Here is a 19,601-nt window from a genome sequence, read left to right as displayed (position 1 = left end):
TCTTCCAGTCTACTTGATTTAACGATCACAAGACGCAGATCAGGCGGGACGAGGTGGTACATCGCACGCGTCATACGCGGCACACAAAACGATCGTACAGGACAGGTGTGCGCATCCGTGCACGGGAGCACACACTGCACACGGACGCCGGGAATAGGGGAACGGAGAAGGAAATATTGACGAAAGAAGAGAGGCGATGGATTACGATTTAAGAATTCAAATTATGGAGGCATACGTTTGCACAGAAGAGTGAAAGAGAAAGACGTGAACGGAGGTCGATAACGCGGATAGGCGAAAAATGGAGAAAGAAGAGGCACTAGTCGCGTTACATTTATGGTAAGTTCGAGGTTGAAATTACTATATACAGACCTCCTTGTAACACGACAATCTTACAACAAATCTTTACGGTATATAATGCATAACATGTTAGTATATTTTAATACCTAACAATTACATTACATAGGGATTGGTTATGTATACGGGTATAAGTGGTTCTGAACTGGCTGCAACGATCTTTTCATACTTTATTAATCTGTACTCAATTACGAGAGACAAATTTTTTATTGAAACAAATCTCTCTCAGTAGGTAAGAAAAGTCAGAGATAGCCAATCCCAGAGTCTTAAAATACCATGCTCCCGTGCGATAACCGAACGTATAAGCGATTTATTACATAGTATCTGCTGATAAAATGGAACTTTTTTGATGTGTTGAAAGAACGCGCTGTATATTGGCACACATATTTTTAGAGAATCGTCCTTGCCTGCAATACAAAAGAGAATCAAGTGGAAGGAGAAGAAACGCGGTATATGTAACGTCGCCAACGTTGTAATCAACACAATTTTATGATTCGACACGCGGACAGCATGGCAGAGGTACTTTCTACCTCCGAAATCGCCTTGAAAATTTGCGACGAATTAGCATACCACGACTTGGATCTTTTCTCCGCGTCCTCGTGCTTACGGCATGCACACGCTTAAACTTTCTCTCTATAAATAACAATCTGGCATAGTGCTACGATAACAGCCGCCGACCAGCTAGTCGCCTGACTTTAATCGTCTTAACTAAAGGTTGTTACCACGTTGTGACAAGCTACATTCGTTTCTTCGCGTCTTCATTCCTTTTTCTATCCATTTCGCTCGCATAGCCGGTTTTGCCACATGCAGTCAATCCAGATTTATGCAGGGTGGTCCACAAATCGAATCAAAGAAATTGCCTTCGCGGCTTTAATGTTTTGAATAAAAAAAATAGAGGGTATTTATAAATTTGAGTCACATCCCTATTATGTACGTCAACATATTTTTAATCATATTTGAATTTCCCTCTAGTTATTTTATAGTGCATCGATTTTAGTTTCCATTTAGATAATTGTGAGAGCCGTTTTACGTTTTAAGTTGCATCGGTAGAGAACACTTGCCCCTCTGTTGAGTGCGAATGAACTTCTTTCGGGTCACGTGAATTCAATCGAAGATACTACTATCAAAGAATTTGTTTTAGTTAATACGTAGTAATTAATAAAATGATCGTGTTCTTTTCTTTCATCATAATTGAACGGTCAAATGTTAACTAATCATAATTCTTGTGTGTTTATAATTATCGCGAAAAGAATAACAAACTCTAAGAGTAAATCTGAAACGAAGCACATTTCTTACTTCATTGATAAATCAGGCTTTCTTTCAAATATTTATATCAAACGTTACATACTTCAACATTGCTGTAAAATTACTTGCGATTGTCTGTTTTACGTTTAGGTACACGTTCTAAATATTTCAGCCATGACCATAATTTAAGAGTGCCTTGAGCACTTTATAGATCCTGAACGATTTCATGGCCAAAAGAATAAATGGCCAAATCCTTGGCCTACTGCCAGCAGCCTGACAAATGCGAACGCATCGTACATACATATTAGCATAAAGTAGCTTGTACCCCGAAAACACTTCCCAGTTTCATATATGTAACATAGTCATTGACGAAATGGTAACGTTTGTTCAACCTCGTTGAGGACTCGCGAGAGGTATGCGAAATCTGAACCCTGTCTTCATATATTAACCTACTTCGAGATATGTGCACATATACATAGTTGAATCGACCTATATCATCGCTGTTACCTCTTAGATGATCACTCGAAAGCTACGACAGATGACGAACAACCGATAAATTCAAGGATCGTTACAGTTTCGCAAATAGAAATAGCCCAATGACATAAATGTACGTAAAAAATTCAGCTCAAGGTTCAGAAACAAAGACACATATTTCCTAAAATACAATCGAGCTTAAGCAGCGATGAATCAATTCTAAAAAAAAAAAAACTTCCTTTCAATCTATCAATGAGCGTTCCATTATCGTATCTTGTATGCTTCGAGGTGGTACATTTTTATCCATTTTTTTAGAGACCAAATTTAGATTATTTTATTTACCCAAATTTCTTGATGATTGTTAATTGTTTTCGTATATAGCAATATATATAAGTAAAGTAAAATTCATGTAGTTAAAGTTTTAAATGATCGTATTTCATGTACAATGTGAAGTGTTTTCTATGCAGGCGTGTATGCAGGTTGAGGCGTGGTTGAAAAGTGGTGGCACAGGATCATATATATCGCCTCACGTTGCGTTGTAGTCATGCCACACCACGCCTCTCGTAAGCTCTGTAAAAACTTTAAGACGTCTAGACGTGTGGGCTGACTGGATAATCTCGACTCCCTGCATCTCGGTAGAGGTGTTCGCATTGCGCTCATATTTTCGAAACTATGCATTTTTTTACATATAGTAACAAAAACTAGTTCTAGTATAACTACGTTATCAGTAGCAATCACTACCTATATACGTATATTCTTGTTATTAATTATTTGCTGCACACAAGGGACAAATAGTAACAGTTGCTTAGCATGTACCATCATGAATTTTTTCCTTATCAGTAAAAATGATTAGCACTGATAAGGCATATATAAGGATAGCGCCACTTAATTACGTCACTAACAGAAATGTCGACCTTTGCCACAGCAAAAATAAAATAGTAAACAATTCGGCAGATATTGGTCAAAACAAAATACATATAAATCATAAAGATTTATAATAACGATTTTAAAAGCAATCTAAGTTATATATATTAAGTGACCATGTTTATTTACGTACACAAATATGTATATATTTGCACTGAAAATGATATTTCTTATCGTGTTTATTCCATTAACAACACAAACAAAATTACGAATTATCCAAATAATAAATAATATCCAAACTTTTCGTCATTTCGTTTGTGAAACAATTCATTGTAAAGCGAACAGTCACTACAGTTCTGGTTTCTCTCGTTTCAGATTGCAACGTGCAGAACAGATACACAACCGAGTAATCATGTAAGAGAGACAGAAAGCAAGGATTTGCAACGCACTAAACATCAGGAATCAGGATATGATGAATGTTTCGTTCCAAAAAGTTTCTCCAGGCTCTTTACCAAACTTGGAGATCGCCATGCGTCTTCTTCTCGATCGTCGTCTTTCTCCTCCTCCTCTTCCTCTTTCCTGGAACTTGGTTGCCACCAGCCGAGAATGTCCGTCAAGATAAGTTTCCACCTTCGAGTTGACCAAATCTCGCTGGTCTCGTCTATTCCTCTTTTTCTCTCCTAACTCTGTCTCCTTCTTTATACGGAGTGGCTCAATAAGGATTACTTACTTGAATATCTTTGGAACCATTAAAGCTTAGTTATACTCTGAAAGAATTCGTCTCTTCTACAGTTCTATAGATATTTAAAGTAATTTTTCTGTTGGTTCACTCTCTGTGTGATCCTTTCTACTTTCTCTATCTATCTCTTTCTTTTTGTACACATACATACACAATTCTCTTGCTTTTTCTAATTCTTTTCGAACGTTGTACAAATTTACGCGAATTTCTTTAGTGAGACAGCTCTTATTCGGTTGAGTGGATCGTGAGTTTTGTAAATAAGTAATGCAAGGATAGGAAATGTCATAGTTCGAACAATAATTACTTTCAAGGAGTTAAATGCAAATACGAACGAATTATCATGGTCATAATTGCGCACTCTATCTTGAACAGTCGATGAAAATGTCAATGGTAGTAGCATACCACTTTTCCCGATCGTTTCTCTCTGTACCGTGAGACCATGCTGTTATTCTATGTGAAAGTTTAAACGTCGCGTGACACGTTCCGATCGTAACTCCTCGAGACGCAAGACTAGCTATGGACGTATAGCAATTTCCTCGAACACAAGTCCATAGTTAACCACTTCTAGATCGTTATCATGAACGTAATTATGAGAAAGAGAAAAAGAATTGTAACTTCTTTTCCAATTCGGAGAGTAATTTTTGATTAATTGTTTGACCGGTGCTAACTACTGTCTCTTTATCCATGCTTTCTTTAATTCAAACAATCCATAATAATTGTATAAAGAGGCCAAAGTTATGCGACCTTGTTCATATTAATCCCGTATTGGTTATTATTGTTTGATAAATTGGTATCAGTTACCATATACCTATAGAATACTCTCATCACGTGTCGCGTCTTCTGCCCGACAAATTACCTTACGATTAAGGCCTCAGTACTTGTGTGCAATATTTCCTTGTAGAATACCATTAATCGTTCATATACATTTCACGTAATATTACTGTATTACACATATTTGTTCCATTTACATGCACATAATGGGAGGCAGGGGGAGGGGACGCTATTCTCACAATTACACTGAGACTAATTTCGATAAGCAAAATTTATTTCCTAATTGTGAATTAAGGAAGAAATTGTGAACTTAAAATTCAGTTTTGATTAGTTCGGGATATGTATATTATTACAAAAGCATGAGTGCGTCCTGAAAACAATGGTATTCGTATATGCACGTATACATAAGTATAGCCAGAGAAACAGGAAAGAATTCGTTGGGAAGTAACACGCGAATACAAAGATATATTTGTCAGTTTTCGCAAGTCTTTGTTTCAGCTTTCAGAATGGAAAAAAAAACGCATGTACTCAAGAGATCACGTCGCGCCCATGTTTTGACGCTCAACTCTTAAAAAAAATTCTTTTCGTGCGCGCGTTCGCGTAATCTTACACCCAGCAAGGAAATTCGATCCCACACTCTTTTAGCTTTCTTCTCTAACTACTGTTCCCCACGAAGTACAAATCAACAAACTATACTATTATTGTTATTATTATTATTACTATTATTATTTTTATTTTTATTTTTATTATTACCACTACTGACTAAGTATATGATTATTATGATTGCATGACATTAAAGTACATGCATGCCAACGTAACACGCACTACGTACGACTGGTTCGTGCGTAAGTCCGTTCTTCTTTGGTTTTTAAGCCCAAAGTTATATAGCCAGAAAGACGAGTATTCAGGAAACGAGATTTTCTTTGCAGGGACAACGCGATGTGATGACGGTTACACCTTGAGTCCGTGAGGGCAAATGGACTATGGCTCAAATGATGAGGAGGAGAGAGGGCGTCGAGTTGTAGAGTAACATGGGTGCAATTAGGGATCCTTCTGAGAGACTGGGAACCACTGAGCAACTGACCTGACTGCTTTAAAGGACGCGCTATTGCGGTCCAGCTTGTGTATGACGATCATCTTTTAGCCGATTTTTTCTGAGTGTCAACATCAATCTCCCTCCCCTTCTGCGGAATGAGGACAATCTCTTGATTCTCGATCTACTTGTGAAGGCAATGGGATTGAGTGTTAACGGACATTATACGTAGAATCTTTACAATGATAATTACTATTCTTCAAACACATATTCCCCTTTTTTGTTTTAACGTCGTTGTAATCCTCTTAGTCATTTTATGTACTTAAGGGTCACATGACTCTTCGAGGACTTGTTATTTAATTTCTATTTAGGCCTTTACTACATTGTTTTGATTCATATTTTTTCGTTGTACAGAGAATTTTTTGTTACGAATGTACAATACGAAACAATTCCTAAAGAGTTGGTGACTCTGTTGAGAATCTTTTTTTATGATGGATAGAAAGCACCATTAAAATGCAGAACTTAAGATCTTATAGGAAGGCAACCATAGACGATGATTATCCAAAATCGACTATAAGAAGATTCAAATCTTGTTCTATGAGGTGAAGGAAACAGAGAAAGGAGAAGGTGTTACTAGTAAAAACAAATGTATGTTTGCAGATCCACCCGTGCCCAAAGTGTTCAACGATGAATCAAATCAATTTGTACTTAACTTCCAACTTTTTCATCATCAACAACTGGTCCTGTTTGACACTGACTCCGTTGGTATAGACTTTTATTTTTGTAAATAGAGATCGACAGATAGGCTGCCAGCAAGTAGAATCTAGTTGAACGAAAAGGACATCACTTTTCTATTTTTGTAATAAGAAACAAATCTTATACCTTATAGCTGATAACGTGTGTTTTTGTACGTAAACGAGATTCGATATTTTTACTCATCTACATTATAGTCTAGCGTTTTGCTAATTTCAGTAAGGATCGACCTATTTATATATTATCGTTCCTTGTTATATATACGTGCCCTCCTCCGTCGTAGTAATTTATCTCCTCGAGGATCAACCCTCCTAACATTTTTCTTATTAAACTGTATCTTGTACTTGATTCATTCCAGATACATATTGTACTCACAATCAAATGCCGATTAATAAATCGAGTCATGGAAGAATATTTCGAACGACTGAATGTAGGAGAATCAAAGAAGACAAATTGTTCTTCAATATTTATATATATTGAATTAGATAAATCAATGGGATTAAGCTTAGTGAAATACTTCGTCTGTACCCCGTGTACAGTGCAATTAAAGCTTTTCTCTTTCTCTATATTTGTACATATTGAACGATCGTGATATTTTATGAGTATAGGTACATATACAGCACAGATATAAGCGCAATGAGTTCAACGAACCGAGATGCTGTACCGGTTTAATTCGCGTTTCATCCGATAGAGCTCTAAGAGTGTCACGAGTATATTTCTGTCACGTTGCAACCAGTTTTTCGTAGGGGAGGTGTGTCACGTTCAAATTTCACGAAAATTAAGGTTCTTTCATAGGGGCATGTTGAATAGTTGAGACAGCTTAAGCGTGTAAACTTAAAGAATGTCTATGCTCACAAAGGTCGGTTCAACCAAACACCGTTGTCCCAACTTGCACTGCTTCTTTGAAAGAAATTGGAAAACAGTGTTGTTCAAATTACGATAATAAGTTTAAGAAGCTTTCGTTACCTACTTCAGCTTAAGCGTAGGATAAAATGTTATATGTATGTATATATATAAATTCAAGAGTGGATAACACTGTTCTCCATGTAGACCCAATTATATGTATTATGCCAGAATTATTCTAGTAGCGATACCGCTTATTAAAGTGCAATTTACATATATAATTTTTACATTTTGAATATTACGACACATGATTGTCTGTTCTTGATCAAGTGTATTCGGATCTGGCTTGAACTCTGGCTTACCTACTGTCTCGAGATCGGTTGTGTATATACACATTGTAATACGAGATTATTAAAAGACGCATCTATGTGAAACGTGTACACCGTAATATAGGAAAAAACAAATATCTACAATTTCCTCTTGAGAGCCGTAAGACTGATAACTTAACGCGGGTACACAGGGAGACTGTATACATAGTAATCGTTGTAAGATGTTAGACTAGAGTTTCGATAAAACTTACCTTACGGATATCTGAATCGTATTTCTTACAAAATATGTTCATGTATATAGTATACGCATATGTATATATACACATTTGTTTTTGATCATTTTTCATAAACCAAACGTTAAGCAAACGAAAGTTTTGACGAAACTCTTGTCTTCTATCGTGGCAGGTCCAGCGTTGAGTTTACTCGTAAAAATTTATTATTTAGACTTTACAAGACCGTACAAACTTCTGAATAGAAAAATGTATCAACGTGATGTAATATGTAACATATCGGTGTATGATTATCGTTAAGTGTTACTTCACGTTGCATTCGCCCATTTTTTGTTTTATAAAATATATGTTTTTCTTTTTTAATTTTAACATCCGTAACTCAAAATTAGTCTAACTCTTTATCGTATATGGTTATTATTATCAATTAGTATAACCGAATAATTGATATTACAGCCACGAATTTATTGTATAAAAGAAATACGTTATATTCTTTATTAGATAGCCTATATGATGCTTTATGTATGCCTTATATGTATATCTACATCGGATACCAAATTGTAAATACGCTATCGTTATATGTACATGTATGTTTAGAAACGAAATATTTTTAAGTGGGAATCATTGCATACCGTGAAATTTATTGTTTTTATGTATGCTTGTATGTATGTTTAAGATAAAAGAGAACCGCAATTTTGTCGCTACGATAAAGGGTGTTAATAAGTTTATAAATAAGTTAAATAGGCTTCAGAAAATATCTTTCAGAAGTTATTATATTGAATGAATCACATTGGATAAAAATATAAGTACAAAATTTATTACTGCTCACTTTATTCATAGAATACAGTATAAAAATAGATTTAAACTATCCTTTCCGTGTGTATAAGATATAATTAGACTGTATCATGCTAATTCGGTATCGTGACAAGTTTAATTAAGGATACAAAAATAGCCGTAAATGAACCGCAACATTTCTATTCAATGGTACGAGAACGTATCGCGGTGCTTCCTTACCTCATGGTCAATCTTCGCGGTTAATCTTCGCCGTATCACGGTGCTTCACCGACCCCAGGATTTCCAGATATCCTGCTTTATCCTTGCTCATTTTTATACATTTACTCTTATTACATTAGACTGTTATGATTCATTCAAGCATCATTTTTAGTAATACATTTTTTTAAAAACAAAATTCATTCCGGGTCAGAAGGCCTAGCATTTCTCGCATTTATAATATTTAGCCTATTTATTACAATCATCGTCGTTATTAAAACTCATTGATAGCAGATTCTCCTAACGAACTCTTGAATGAAAAGCTATTAATTTGTATGTATATACTTCTATTTACAATATTAAGTAAATGACTCGGTGTAGTTAATTCCCATTAAATATTAATGAACCGCTTAAGCTTAGCAATTAGTATAACGACGTAAATCTTGTGATCTTTAGTCGCTATTCTAATGACAACAGTGTATCAATTTACAAAACGTTTAACAAAATAGCAATTGGACAAGTAAAACTATACAAATATTCTTTAATTGCAATATTGTATAGATACCTTATTTCAAGGTGTTATTTTTATATACTAATAGGTAACGAATGTGTCATATTACACGCGGATTTGTGCAATCAGCTTTGACGCAAAGTGTTAAACCCGTGGGAAACGGTCAACTTATGAAATAAGAAGAAAAGTATGAATGTATTATGAGGAATTCACGCGTCATTCACGTATCTTTTTTATTAATCATTCAAGGCATAATTGCTTTTTATACGATTCAACATTTCTTGTTTATCCAGAAACCACAGATTTATCCGCAAAGTCAGCATCTGCTTTACTAACGAAGAAGGAGGAAGGAGGAAGAAATTTAATTACCCTGTTCCACTGGTTCACAAACTGGAATTCTAAAGAAAAGAGTTTAGAGTCATCTTCCTCGTCCACGTCCAATCGTTCCACCTCCAATCGTGACGAAAGAAGCATGGTGGGGCATACAAAAGTAACGCACAAAGGAAGACACAAAGTAGTGATCAAGCAAATGCAAGTGTAACTAGTGGATACTACGGACGGAGTCGGAAACGTATTGTATCAAGCAATGATGGTATCAAGATCATCATTGTCAGCATGGACATTGATAATATCGTTTTGGTTTCTTCTGAACTGTTTTGCTCCCTGTAACGCCCAAACCAGAGGTAAAAATACGTGAATGTGCTATTAATTGATAGGAAATTTAATAGGTTTGGACTTCTTATTTAAATACCAAAATAAATATAAATATATATCAGTAATTATTGTATCTAATGTATGTATTTAAATATATTAATGTGTATAGATTGCTATCCTTTATCATTATCATCATGAAGTTTATGAATATTGGATGAGATACTTCCTTTATATTTTAATATAATTTATACATATGCTTTAAAAATATAAATCTATAAGTAACTGTAAAGAACTTGATATTGGGTTTTTCCTGCACACTCAGCGAACATCTTTATCTAACATTCACTTTCACATTTTTTCAGGAAGACCATGCAGAATAAGTGGTTCAGAAGGCATTTGCGCGCGTATCGAGGACTGTCCTTCGGTTTACGAAGAGTTATTAAAGGGAAACCCACCAACTGTTAACTGCGGATTTGAGTATTTGGAACCTATTGTGTGTTGTCCAGATCAAGGACCACAAACACCAAGTGTTACTCCATCTACAAGCACAACCACAACGACCACGACCACGACTACGACTCCAAGACCGCCGCCGACTCAAAAACCAATTAATAATAACAGAGGAGCAAAAGCAAGAGCAAGTAGGTTTCTTTTCACCTCCTTTATGAGTTATGAATTTTTCATTTTAAAATTGGTTTATTATGTTAATGTTTTAGAATGCGAGGAGTACGCAAGATCCGTGTATACAACCGAAATTCCGCCTATCCTATTGCCCGATAAGCAAACTGTGACGACAGACCTATGCGCAATTAAAACCCAGAAACTTATCGTTGGTGGGACAAAGGCCGCACCGAAGGAATTCCCGCACATGGCTGCAGTCGGATATAATAGTGCTCAAGACGACGTTGTCTGGAGTTGCGGAGGTACTCTAATTTCAGAAAGATTCGTATTAACTGCCGCACACTGCACATACAATGTAAACTGGTAAATACGAATTTTTGTATTCAATCACCGTCTCATTTCGTTAATGAAAACAATATCATTTGTATCGTTGTTATATGCAGTTACGTACATCACGAATTACGTTTGACTGTTGACGCTTTGTAGGGGTATTGCACGTTGGGTACGAGTGGGTGACTTAAACCTAGAAAAACTTGATGACCATTCGAAGCCACAAAATATCCGTATTGCAGACCGAATAAGGTATCCCGAGTACAAGCGACCAGCTCAGTACCACGATATTGCACTTCTTAAGTTAGAAAGAGAAGCGAAATTCAACGCTTGGGTAAGGCCTAGTTGTTTACCTTATTCTTTACCAGACGTTGGAACTGACGGTAAGGCGACTGCTACTGGATGGGGTCAGGTTGACTGGGGTAAGTTCAATGGTTAAAATATATATTTGATTAAAGATTCGACTTTAGTTTGTGTTTATTCCAGCTGATGAGACATCGAGTGATCTATTAAAAGTTACAATTAGCTTGGTACCTCAACCACAATGTAACAGAACATTTACTAGTGGTGGACCAGATTATAAAGTACCATTTGGGATAGTGGATGATTGGCAGATTTGCGCGGGTGAACTTGGAAAAGACACATGTCAGGTATCAATTTTAGAAATATACAAAACCTAGGAATACTAAATTTATCTATTTGTTATTTATTATTTTCATATATGCTATTATAAATTAATATTTCCTTTATCTATAGGGTGACAGTGGTGGTCCTCTGGTAGTCATAAATAAAGATTACTACTGTATGTATAGCTTAATCGGTATTACAAGTTTAGGAAAGCTCTGCGGTAGCATTATTCCCGGTGTATATACTCGCGTTTACAATTACATCCCATGGATAGAGCAGGTCGTTTGGCCAGATTCGTAAGACAAATGGAAAATAAATAAATTTTTATATTGACGTATTTCACATTATTTGTTTTCGTTATATTGCTTGTATTTTATTTATATACATTTAACGATATTTGATATTATTAAGACCACTAAACCACTTGACCACACATTTAACAACTTAACCAAGACGAAATGAAATATTCAGCATCAACAAGTTTTCCTTGATAATTTAATTCAGTTAGAATGTGTTAAACATACAATTAAAAATATTTATCAATGAAAAAATGTATGATGTACGTATGAGATTGATAACATCTGCCGATCAACTACAGCTGGACGAATGGTGAAGAAAATGCATGCTCTATTAACGAATGTCTCGATAAGAACTGTTCTTCGTAAAATTATGCTTCTAAAGCAAGAACTGCGACCGGCAGAAATATTTCTCAAACCAACAGTCAATTCACTAACGGTAAAAAAAAAAATAAAGTTTAATTATTTTTCTGGATATATTCATAGACATATTCTAAAAAAATATGATACCCGTATTCTCCTATTTTGAATTATTATTACAAAGTTGGTATCCAAGTAGCCTTGGTAGATAACAATCGTTATCAATCATAGTCGTAATTAACGATGTTTCTGTTATTGTAGTCTGCAATCTGTTTGAGCTTTGCAGCATTCCAAAATTTAAATCAAAATCATAATAAAATTTATTATATTTAGCAATAAACAAATTTTTATACATTTTTTGTAAATTAAAATTACATTTATATTTTTATAATATTAGTTCTAAATATGCAACTATATTAAAGAATATCTACTGACTTTCTAAAATAATTATAAATACGAGTAGATTAATGATTGTCAATAAATAATAGAACGCGTACATTTTACCTTACTTTCTTCTTCGTTTCGAACACTTTAAAAGCCTACAAAACGATAAAAAGTCTTTCTACAGTATTTTTCTCATCGATAGACTCTGTTTAATTACTGACTAAATTTTCCTAAGTAGAGATGCAAAAAAAGCATAGTTATCTTGTTGAAACTGTTCTCAAACTGTTTCTTCGTATATATTAAAAAAAAACTGACCTTGGCATCCTCCTTTCCATATTCCATAGCCAATCAGGATTGAAGGAATGTCGAAGCATATAAAAGACACGTACAAAGGAAGATACAACTTAATAGTCGGAACGGGATTAAGCGTGGCTGTTGGAGACCGTAAAGACTTTATGTAAGCTCCAATGGCATTAACGTGGTCACCGGTTTTACCTATAATATCTTCAATTTCGATTCTGTTTCTATTAAATGGTTCTACGTTCTGTGACGCACAGTACGAAGGTAAATATTTCTATATTTGATACTTTAATGACTACTCGTTATACAAATTACATTACAAACTATATTGTAAACCATGTAACTGCTAGAGGTGCCTTATATCGAAAAGGTATGTGAAGCATACAGGAAAAAGGCAATTATATTTTTGTATAATTATTTTATATAAAACTACAAACACTGGAGAACTTTTTCTATCAATTTTATCTGTCTTAGGTACTGAATGTACGGTGGATGGGTCGCCAGGTATTTGCATGCGTGTCCAGCAATGTCCATCGGTTTATGCGAGTATATCCAAAGGCCAATTTCCACGCGTCGTGTGCGGATACCTGAAATTCGAGCCAATTGTGTGCTGTCCATCTACCGTGACAACTACTACCACAACTACTACACAAGCTTCTCTAACAATAAGTAATAATGAGTGGGGTGCCAAAGCAAGGGCAAGTAGGTACATTTAAGTATTAATCTATTGAAGTAACAGTGGTTTCACTATGAGATTCTATCTGTCATTCTGAGTATTTCTGTATTAATTATTTTAGAGTGTGCTTACTATGAAGACAGTATACCCAAATTTATTGTTGGCGGTACTAGAGTACTAACCCTGGAATTCAAGTTTATGGCTGCGGTTGGGTTCAATACAAATGATGGAAACATTGTCTGGCTATGCGGTGGTTCTCTAATTTCCGAAAATTTTGTTGTAACCGCCGCACATTGCACCTATAATAATAACTGGTAAATATATTTATTCGTTATGCTAAAGTTAGTCTCAATATCGAAATTAGTATCATAATCATTCAGATTAATCTAAGATTAACATGAACAACGTTACGAATAAATAAGTATACACATCGATATCATTGCCGGTTGAATAATTCAATGCTACTTATAAATTAAACACGTCCTGATCTCGTTCGCAGGGGAAGCGCATCTTGGGTACGATTAGGTGCCTTAAATCTCGAAAAAGTCGATAACGACGTAGAATTAACATTACGCGTTGTCGAGAGAATAAGACATCCCTGGTACAAACGACCATCCCAATACCATGATATTGCACTTCTAAAGTTAGAAAAGAACGTAAAGTTCGGTCCATTTATAGCACCTTGCTGTTTAGCAACCACTTTACCGGATGTTGGTACTAATGGCACAGCGACCGCGATGGGTTGGGGACAAGTTGAATGGGGTAGGATTATCAATTAAAAATATTCTATTTACCTTAATAAAATAATGTTAGATTTTAATAAAAATTATAACTTAGGTGGAGATGTATCAAATGATTTACTAAAAGTCACACTGAATTTGATACCACAACGAGAATGTAACGATACGTTCACCGGTGGCTTAAAGGATGATAGACTTCAATATGGAATAGTAGGAGATTGGCAGATTTGTGCTGGGGGACTTGGAAAAGACACCTGTCAGGTAATAATACTACTTATATTTAAATATTTTACTGAAACTTAAGTTATAGTAAACGACCTTAAAAATCTTTGACAAAGCCTGAAACTGTCGCGGAAATATTAATACCTGTTGTTTGTAGTATAGCAGTATATTATAAACGATTAAATATTATATAATTGCAAAAATATTTCGAAATATGTCCAGGATTATTGCCGCTACACAAATCTATAATAATTATTACTTAAATATTGAAGCAGAATAATGTTAATATTGTATTTATGAACGTAAAATATTTCATTTATTTTCTTCTTACAGGGTGATAGTGGCGGACCTTTAGTTATCAAACACAAAAAATTCTATACCTTCTTTGATTTAATCGGCATAACAAGCCTTGGAAAGCTTTGCGGTAGCTTTACACCCGGCATATATACTCGTGTTTACTATTATGTCTCATGGATAGAAAGTATAGTTTGGCCGGACACGTAACACGGATATAAAAAAATGAATTAGTTATAAACAAACTTGTATTTCTATATTTTATTATTACGAATTTTATACGAGTCTCAATACATATATCTAAGAGACTAATATTTCAAGCAATATTCGGCATCGATCTTTAGACGCGCAAGCGCCAACCGGTTGACTTTACCTAGTTTTCGTTACACGGTTTACGCGTTTAGTCGCGGAAACGAGGTGAACATCTATTTTCATTTATCCAGAGTCTCGAAGCGACTGCTGCTTAGGTAAGGAACGTTGTATCGCAAATTCGTGACACTATGCAGCTATGTGCCAAATAAACGAAAAAACCCGGTATACAACGTGAACTAATCATCCTTTCGCAACTTACGACCTAAATATGACATCAGTAATATCTGTTCCAAGAACTACAATATATTTACCAATTTGTAACTCGTAATTTCACATTCATTAACACATGTACAAGTATAAAACGCATAAAATGTTTGAAGTACACAAATTTCATTCTGTACCATATGATGGACAATGTTCAATTAGGCACGTGGCTTCAATAAATTGTGACTGATCATTAATTGCGATAATAAATGTAAAAGTAGAAATGTATAAGTGAAAAGAATATATATACATAGCAAGGTGATTCAATGTCTACCATCCTCGATACATGTGGGAATGACACCGGCTCGCCTTCAATATCAAAAGCTGAAGATAATCTGTCCAACAGTGATGGCCCGCTGATTAAGGGTTACGTTCGTCAAAATAGTTGCAGTAGCGTTCGTATAAGGTGAAATTAGAGTTTCATATTTACAATTGAATTCGTTTATAATAATGCGAAATCATTTTAGTTCCGAGAACGTTAATCGAACGATTGTATCGTCCCACACGATGTCTGCGTCTAATGAGAAATCAATGAAACGACGTTACTGCCTATGGACTTTAACTTTTATTCTAGCGATTATCGGTCTTTGCAATCTCTTCCTTAATATCACCGTGATCGTTGTTCTACGAATCACTCAGGGAATGGAAGCGATGGAAATGATACCTGATGAGAATCTTGTAAAATTTTACGGGAAAACCGATTTGGACAAGGTCAGATACTTGACAATACAAAAACATTATTTGTTTGTCCCTTTTTCAACGTGTAGACAATATTTTTTTTAACGATTAAAATGTTTTTAATCCAAGAAGCATAGAAAATGTTTTTTAACTTCATGGTATTCAGAAGTTAACACTTCAATGGCATATACTTTACTTAATCAATTAGAAAGACATTACACATGTTACGACTTGATGCTGTTGAAAATTTAGAATTAACAGACCACATTTGCAGGTATGCTTGCAATCGGGAGTTTGTCAAAGCTACGGAGACGAATCGATGGAAATTTCTGGTGACGAGGCTGGTGTGCAGATAGACGTAAACAATTATCGCTTGCACGACGAAACGCGTGCTAAAGTGACTGTTTTATCAAACGGTACCACGATGTCAGAAGTAGAATCTTTTGAAGTGAAAGATCTCAGAACCGGAATCGTTTTCTTCACTACTGATTTCCCGAATTTCGGTTTACCTGCGGGAGTAGAGAAGATTGACGTAAAAATCGCGGAAACGCATAGAATTACATCACCAGTTAACGAGAGCCTCACCATAAATTCAGACGATCAAATTTCCATGCAGGGTGCAGAGGGCACGAGCATGGAAAGCAAAGATATCGTTTGGAGCGCGGATACTGACATTCTTTTAAAAAGTGTTAATGGAAGCATCATGCTTGACGCGAAAGACGGTGTTTCAATTGACATCGAGAATATACCAGTCACACCTATCTTTCTACAGAATCCGTCTGGTCAGGAACAATACAAAGTGTGCATTTGTATGCCGCAAGGGAAACTGTTCACAGTGCCAGTTCGTACAGGTGTTAGTGGTCGTTCGGCCAATTGCGCTCGTATTAGCCGAACACCAGAAAATGATCCTTGCTTGCGATAGGTTCGAACAAATTTAGTTTCTTATTACAATTTTATTAATATGTCACTGCCAAGTGTACGAAATGGGGAAACGACGGGTGACCATTTTAAATAGATCTTGTGTTAATGTAATTATTACTGCTTTCAGGATTCGTCCGGAAGATAGCAAATATTGTACTCGTGTCGTTCTCCCCACTGAATCTACAATTGTTAAGAAATTAGTAAATTATAAATATTCATCTTTAACTGCTCACATTGAATCATATCAGCGTGATACAATTGGTATTCTTATTTTTGTTGTTGTATATTATGAACTATTTTTTATTCCTCATCCTGTTATATTTCGAATTAAAAGAAGACCTGTGCGTCACGTAATTTCAGTGTACGAAGAATATAGAAAATAGAGACTTGAACCATACTTCATACCAGTAATAATTTGAGTTTTATTCGAAATATAAATATGAATAAGATTGCAAATTTCAATCTGATGAATATCATGCTCAAGTCCATACAAGATTATATCACGTAAAAATTTCGGCACAAGGTACATTATTGTTAATAGAAAATCATACATCCATGAAATCCATTTGAGGTTTGAATACATTAACTTTTATATTAGTGATAATTAAGAAGGAATAAGTCTTCGTCATACAAAATAGTAGAGAATTTTTATCCTTTTATAAGACAAGGATACTTAAATGAAATTAATACAATTATATTAAATTAAAATTTAAGCACTCTCTGTTATCATTTCTTCATTGCTTTCTTCCATATCTTCTTGCTGCTCTTGTTCTGTGGGAGGTTCGTATGCTTTATCCAAGGGACTGGCAACTACGCCACCTGCCCATACACTCATTTCTACAGCAAGTTTATTTGTACCCTCAAGTAACGGTCTATAACCTCCATGAGCCAAGACACGTAACAAAGTTTGAGCTGTGAGACATACCAAATCTTGTTGCTCTAACGACATGGCAGTATGTACACGTATATTACCACCTTCACATGGATCAGAAATACCTGAATAAGATCATGACAAAATGTAATACAGTATTTATCAGGCAAGTATTATTTCATTTTAAATTCAATGAATTTTACCAGCAGATCCTGGCAGAAATAGTCCAGAAGCAAGGAGTTGGAGAACTCTTTTGTATGCCTGGTTTATTGGTAGTGCTTGTCTACTGGGATTATTCATTATGGCATTATGTGCCAGTAGATCTAACATCCAAGGAGATAATGGTTCTAAACCTTCAAATCTATTTCTTAAATCTCTAAGCAACCTTATCAATACCTTAATACTGGAATGATGAGCATTCTCTTCAAACCATCGGGAGTGTCTGATTGCAGCAAGATGGCCCTGACAAATCTTTACATCCAAATGCTGGTCAGATTCTAACTTTCGCAAGTTCTGATGTAAAGTAGTAATCAATACACGCACTGTAGCTTCATTATTAGCAATATCAAAGCCACGCTCTGTATGAGTAAGTCTGAATACTTCTTTGGGATTAACACTCTTCAAGTCATTATTAACTTTTGTACCAAGTGCTTCAACTGCAGTTTTAGTAGGTAATGTCTTAAGGATAACAACAATATCAGCTACATTGTGACCTTTGATCATTGTTCCTTTCTTGAAACTACCTACTTGTCTAACTTCTTCCAATTGCTATAAGAATTAATTTTTCATTAAGCAATCAGAATATATAATAGAGTTACAGAAGAAAAATATATATATTTACACAAGCTTCAAAACTCCCTGGAGCAACGATTAAGTTGTCAAGTACACTTTGCAGTTTAGTCACGAGATTTAAAATAGAAGTTTGTTCTTTTGGTGTAGGGCACATGTCTGTGTTCTTTTTCAAAAGTGCCACTTGGAAATCAGATTCATCTGGAGCAGGTTTAACACGTGGAAATGCAGCTTCGCATAGGGTGTAATCAAACGGATGGCGTGGAAGAAATTGTTTCCTGGGAAATCCCATACCTCGTCCCATACCACCACGTCCTCCTCTAATCATTCCACCTCGACCACCACGTACCATATTATATCTAACCATAGCGATAAAAATATTTAAATGTATTCTTAACACAAGAAACATTTATTACAATGCCTGTACTCTTTTGGAAATATTAACATACATATCCAAGACTAAGGAAAAATGCATGTATCCAAGAAATTATCTGTTTCTATATATTTTTGTACTTGTACTTTAAACCAGCTAATAAGTTACAAATAGGTATGTTAGCAGTAAATTAATAATACAATTAATAATTAAATAAAAGTTTAGGAGAAATTAACCAAAGCGGATTTTAGCGGCATTATTAAGAATCGATGAAAATAATTACCTGACGCTTGAATTCTTGCAACAGAAAAGTGTGGAACTTACCATAAAAAAGAAAAATGAATTATGTGTGGTGTTAATTTACAATTTATATCAATAAACTTTTGATTTTTCTATTAATGTAAATCACAACACTTAGAACAGCGGCAGTCAAGCAACATTAAGAATTTAGTCAACCAAGATGTACTGCTGCGATGTTATAAAAGCATTGCGTTAGCGCCACCTAGCGATGTTGATTCTGATATATTTATTAAAAAAATAAAAAACTAGCATAAAACGAAAGTATATGAAAAAGTCATTAAACTACTGTTACAATAACTATTTAATGAAATATTTGAAACGCTTAAGGGTCTCCAATCCTGAACAGTGAATACAGAATTGTAGAATTAAATTGATTGCATATCAAGTTTTACACAAATTTATATTAATAATGATAATATTTCAAGCATGTACATATATATCATACCATGTTATTTA

The 19,601-nt window shown here is 35.0% G+C and overlaps 4 protein-coding genes across 6 annotated transcripts; 3 read left to right on the top strand and 1 right to left on the bottom strand.

Moving 5' to 3' along the window:
* The first annotated feature begins 196 nt into the window (after positions 1-196).
* On the top strand, positions 197-3,686 carry LOC143428522 (uncharacterized). Its single transcript, XM_076903458.1, has 2 exons — positions 197-336; positions 3,313-3,686. Exons 1-2 carry the CDS (start codon positions 334-336, stop codon positions 3,619-3,621), a joined length of 312 nt encoding a protein of 103 aa, XP_076759573.1. The 5' UTR covers positions 197-333; the 3' UTR covers positions 3,622-3,686.
* Positions 3,687-9,545: 5,859 nt separating this feature from the next.
* LOC143428219 (transmembrane protease serine 9) lies at positions 9,546-14,882 on the top strand. The gene is made up of 17 exons (XM_076902941.1): positions 9,546-9,816; positions 10,150-10,428; positions 10,504-10,771; positions 10,895-11,160; positions 11,225-11,388; positions 11,495-11,663; positions 11,964-12,100; positions 12,221-12,225; positions 12,283-12,292; positions 12,510-12,588; positions 12,644-12,697; positions 12,868-12,969; positions 13,180-13,407; positions 13,503-13,695; positions 13,881-14,143; positions 14,219-14,382; positions 14,677-14,882. The coding sequence occupies exons 1-17, from the start codon at positions 9,720-9,722 to the stop codon at positions 14,845-14,847; spliced, it is 2,649 nt and encodes an 882-aa protein (XP_076759056.1). The 5' UTR covers positions 9,546-9,719; the 3' UTR covers positions 14,848-14,882.
* An 89-nt stretch (positions 14,883-14,971) lies between these two features.
* Scgbeta (sarcoglycan beta) lies at positions 14,972-16,836 on the top strand. 2 transcript variants are annotated; one of them, XM_076902882.1, is made up of 4 exons: positions 14,972-15,104; positions 15,468-15,619; positions 15,681-15,924; positions 16,166-16,836. In XM_076902882.1, the coding sequence occupies exons 2-4, from the start codon at positions 15,480-15,482 to the stop codon at positions 16,811-16,813; spliced, it is 1,032 nt and encodes a 343-aa protein (XP_076758997.1). In that variant the 5' UTR covers positions 14,972-15,104; positions 15,468-15,479; the 3' UTR covers positions 16,814-16,836. The 2 variants fall into 2 exon arrangements, with proteins under 2 accessions (XP_076758997.1, XP_076758998.1); XM_076902883.1 differs by having other exon boundaries at positions 15,027-15,619.
* A 374-nt stretch (positions 16,837-17,210) lies between these two features.
* LOC143428166 (interleukin enhancer-binding factor 2 homolog) lies at positions 17,211-19,325 on the bottom strand. Of its 2 annotated transcripts, XM_076902881.1 has the most exons (4): positions 19,170-19,325; positions 18,525-18,831; positions 17,887-18,451; positions 17,211-17,808 (listed from the first exon to the last, which is right to left on the bottom strand). In XM_076902881.1, the coding sequence occupies exons 2-4, from the start codon at positions 18,822-18,824 to the stop codon at positions 17,522-17,524; spliced, it is 1,152 nt and encodes a 383-aa protein (XP_076758996.1). In that variant the 5' UTR covers positions 18,825-18,831; positions 19,170-19,325; the 3' UTR covers positions 17,211-17,521. The 2 variants fall into 2 exon arrangements, with proteins under 2 accessions (XP_076758996.1, XP_076758995.1); XM_076902880.1 differs by lacking the exon at positions 19,170-19,325 and having other exon boundaries at positions 18,525-18,839.
* Positions 19,326-19,601: the final 276 nt, after the last annotated feature.

This window comes from Xylocopa sonorina, chromosome 10 (assembly GCF_050948175.1).
Source record: "Xylocopa sonorina isolate GNS202 chromosome 10, iyXylSono1_principal, whole genome shotgun sequence".
Lineage (NCBI taxonomy): Eukaryota > Metazoa > Arthropoda > Insecta > Hymenoptera > Apidae > Xylocopa > Xylocopa sonorina.
Note: the sequence above shows the minus strand (reverse complement) of the source record. Positions and strands in the feature narration are given on the sequence as shown.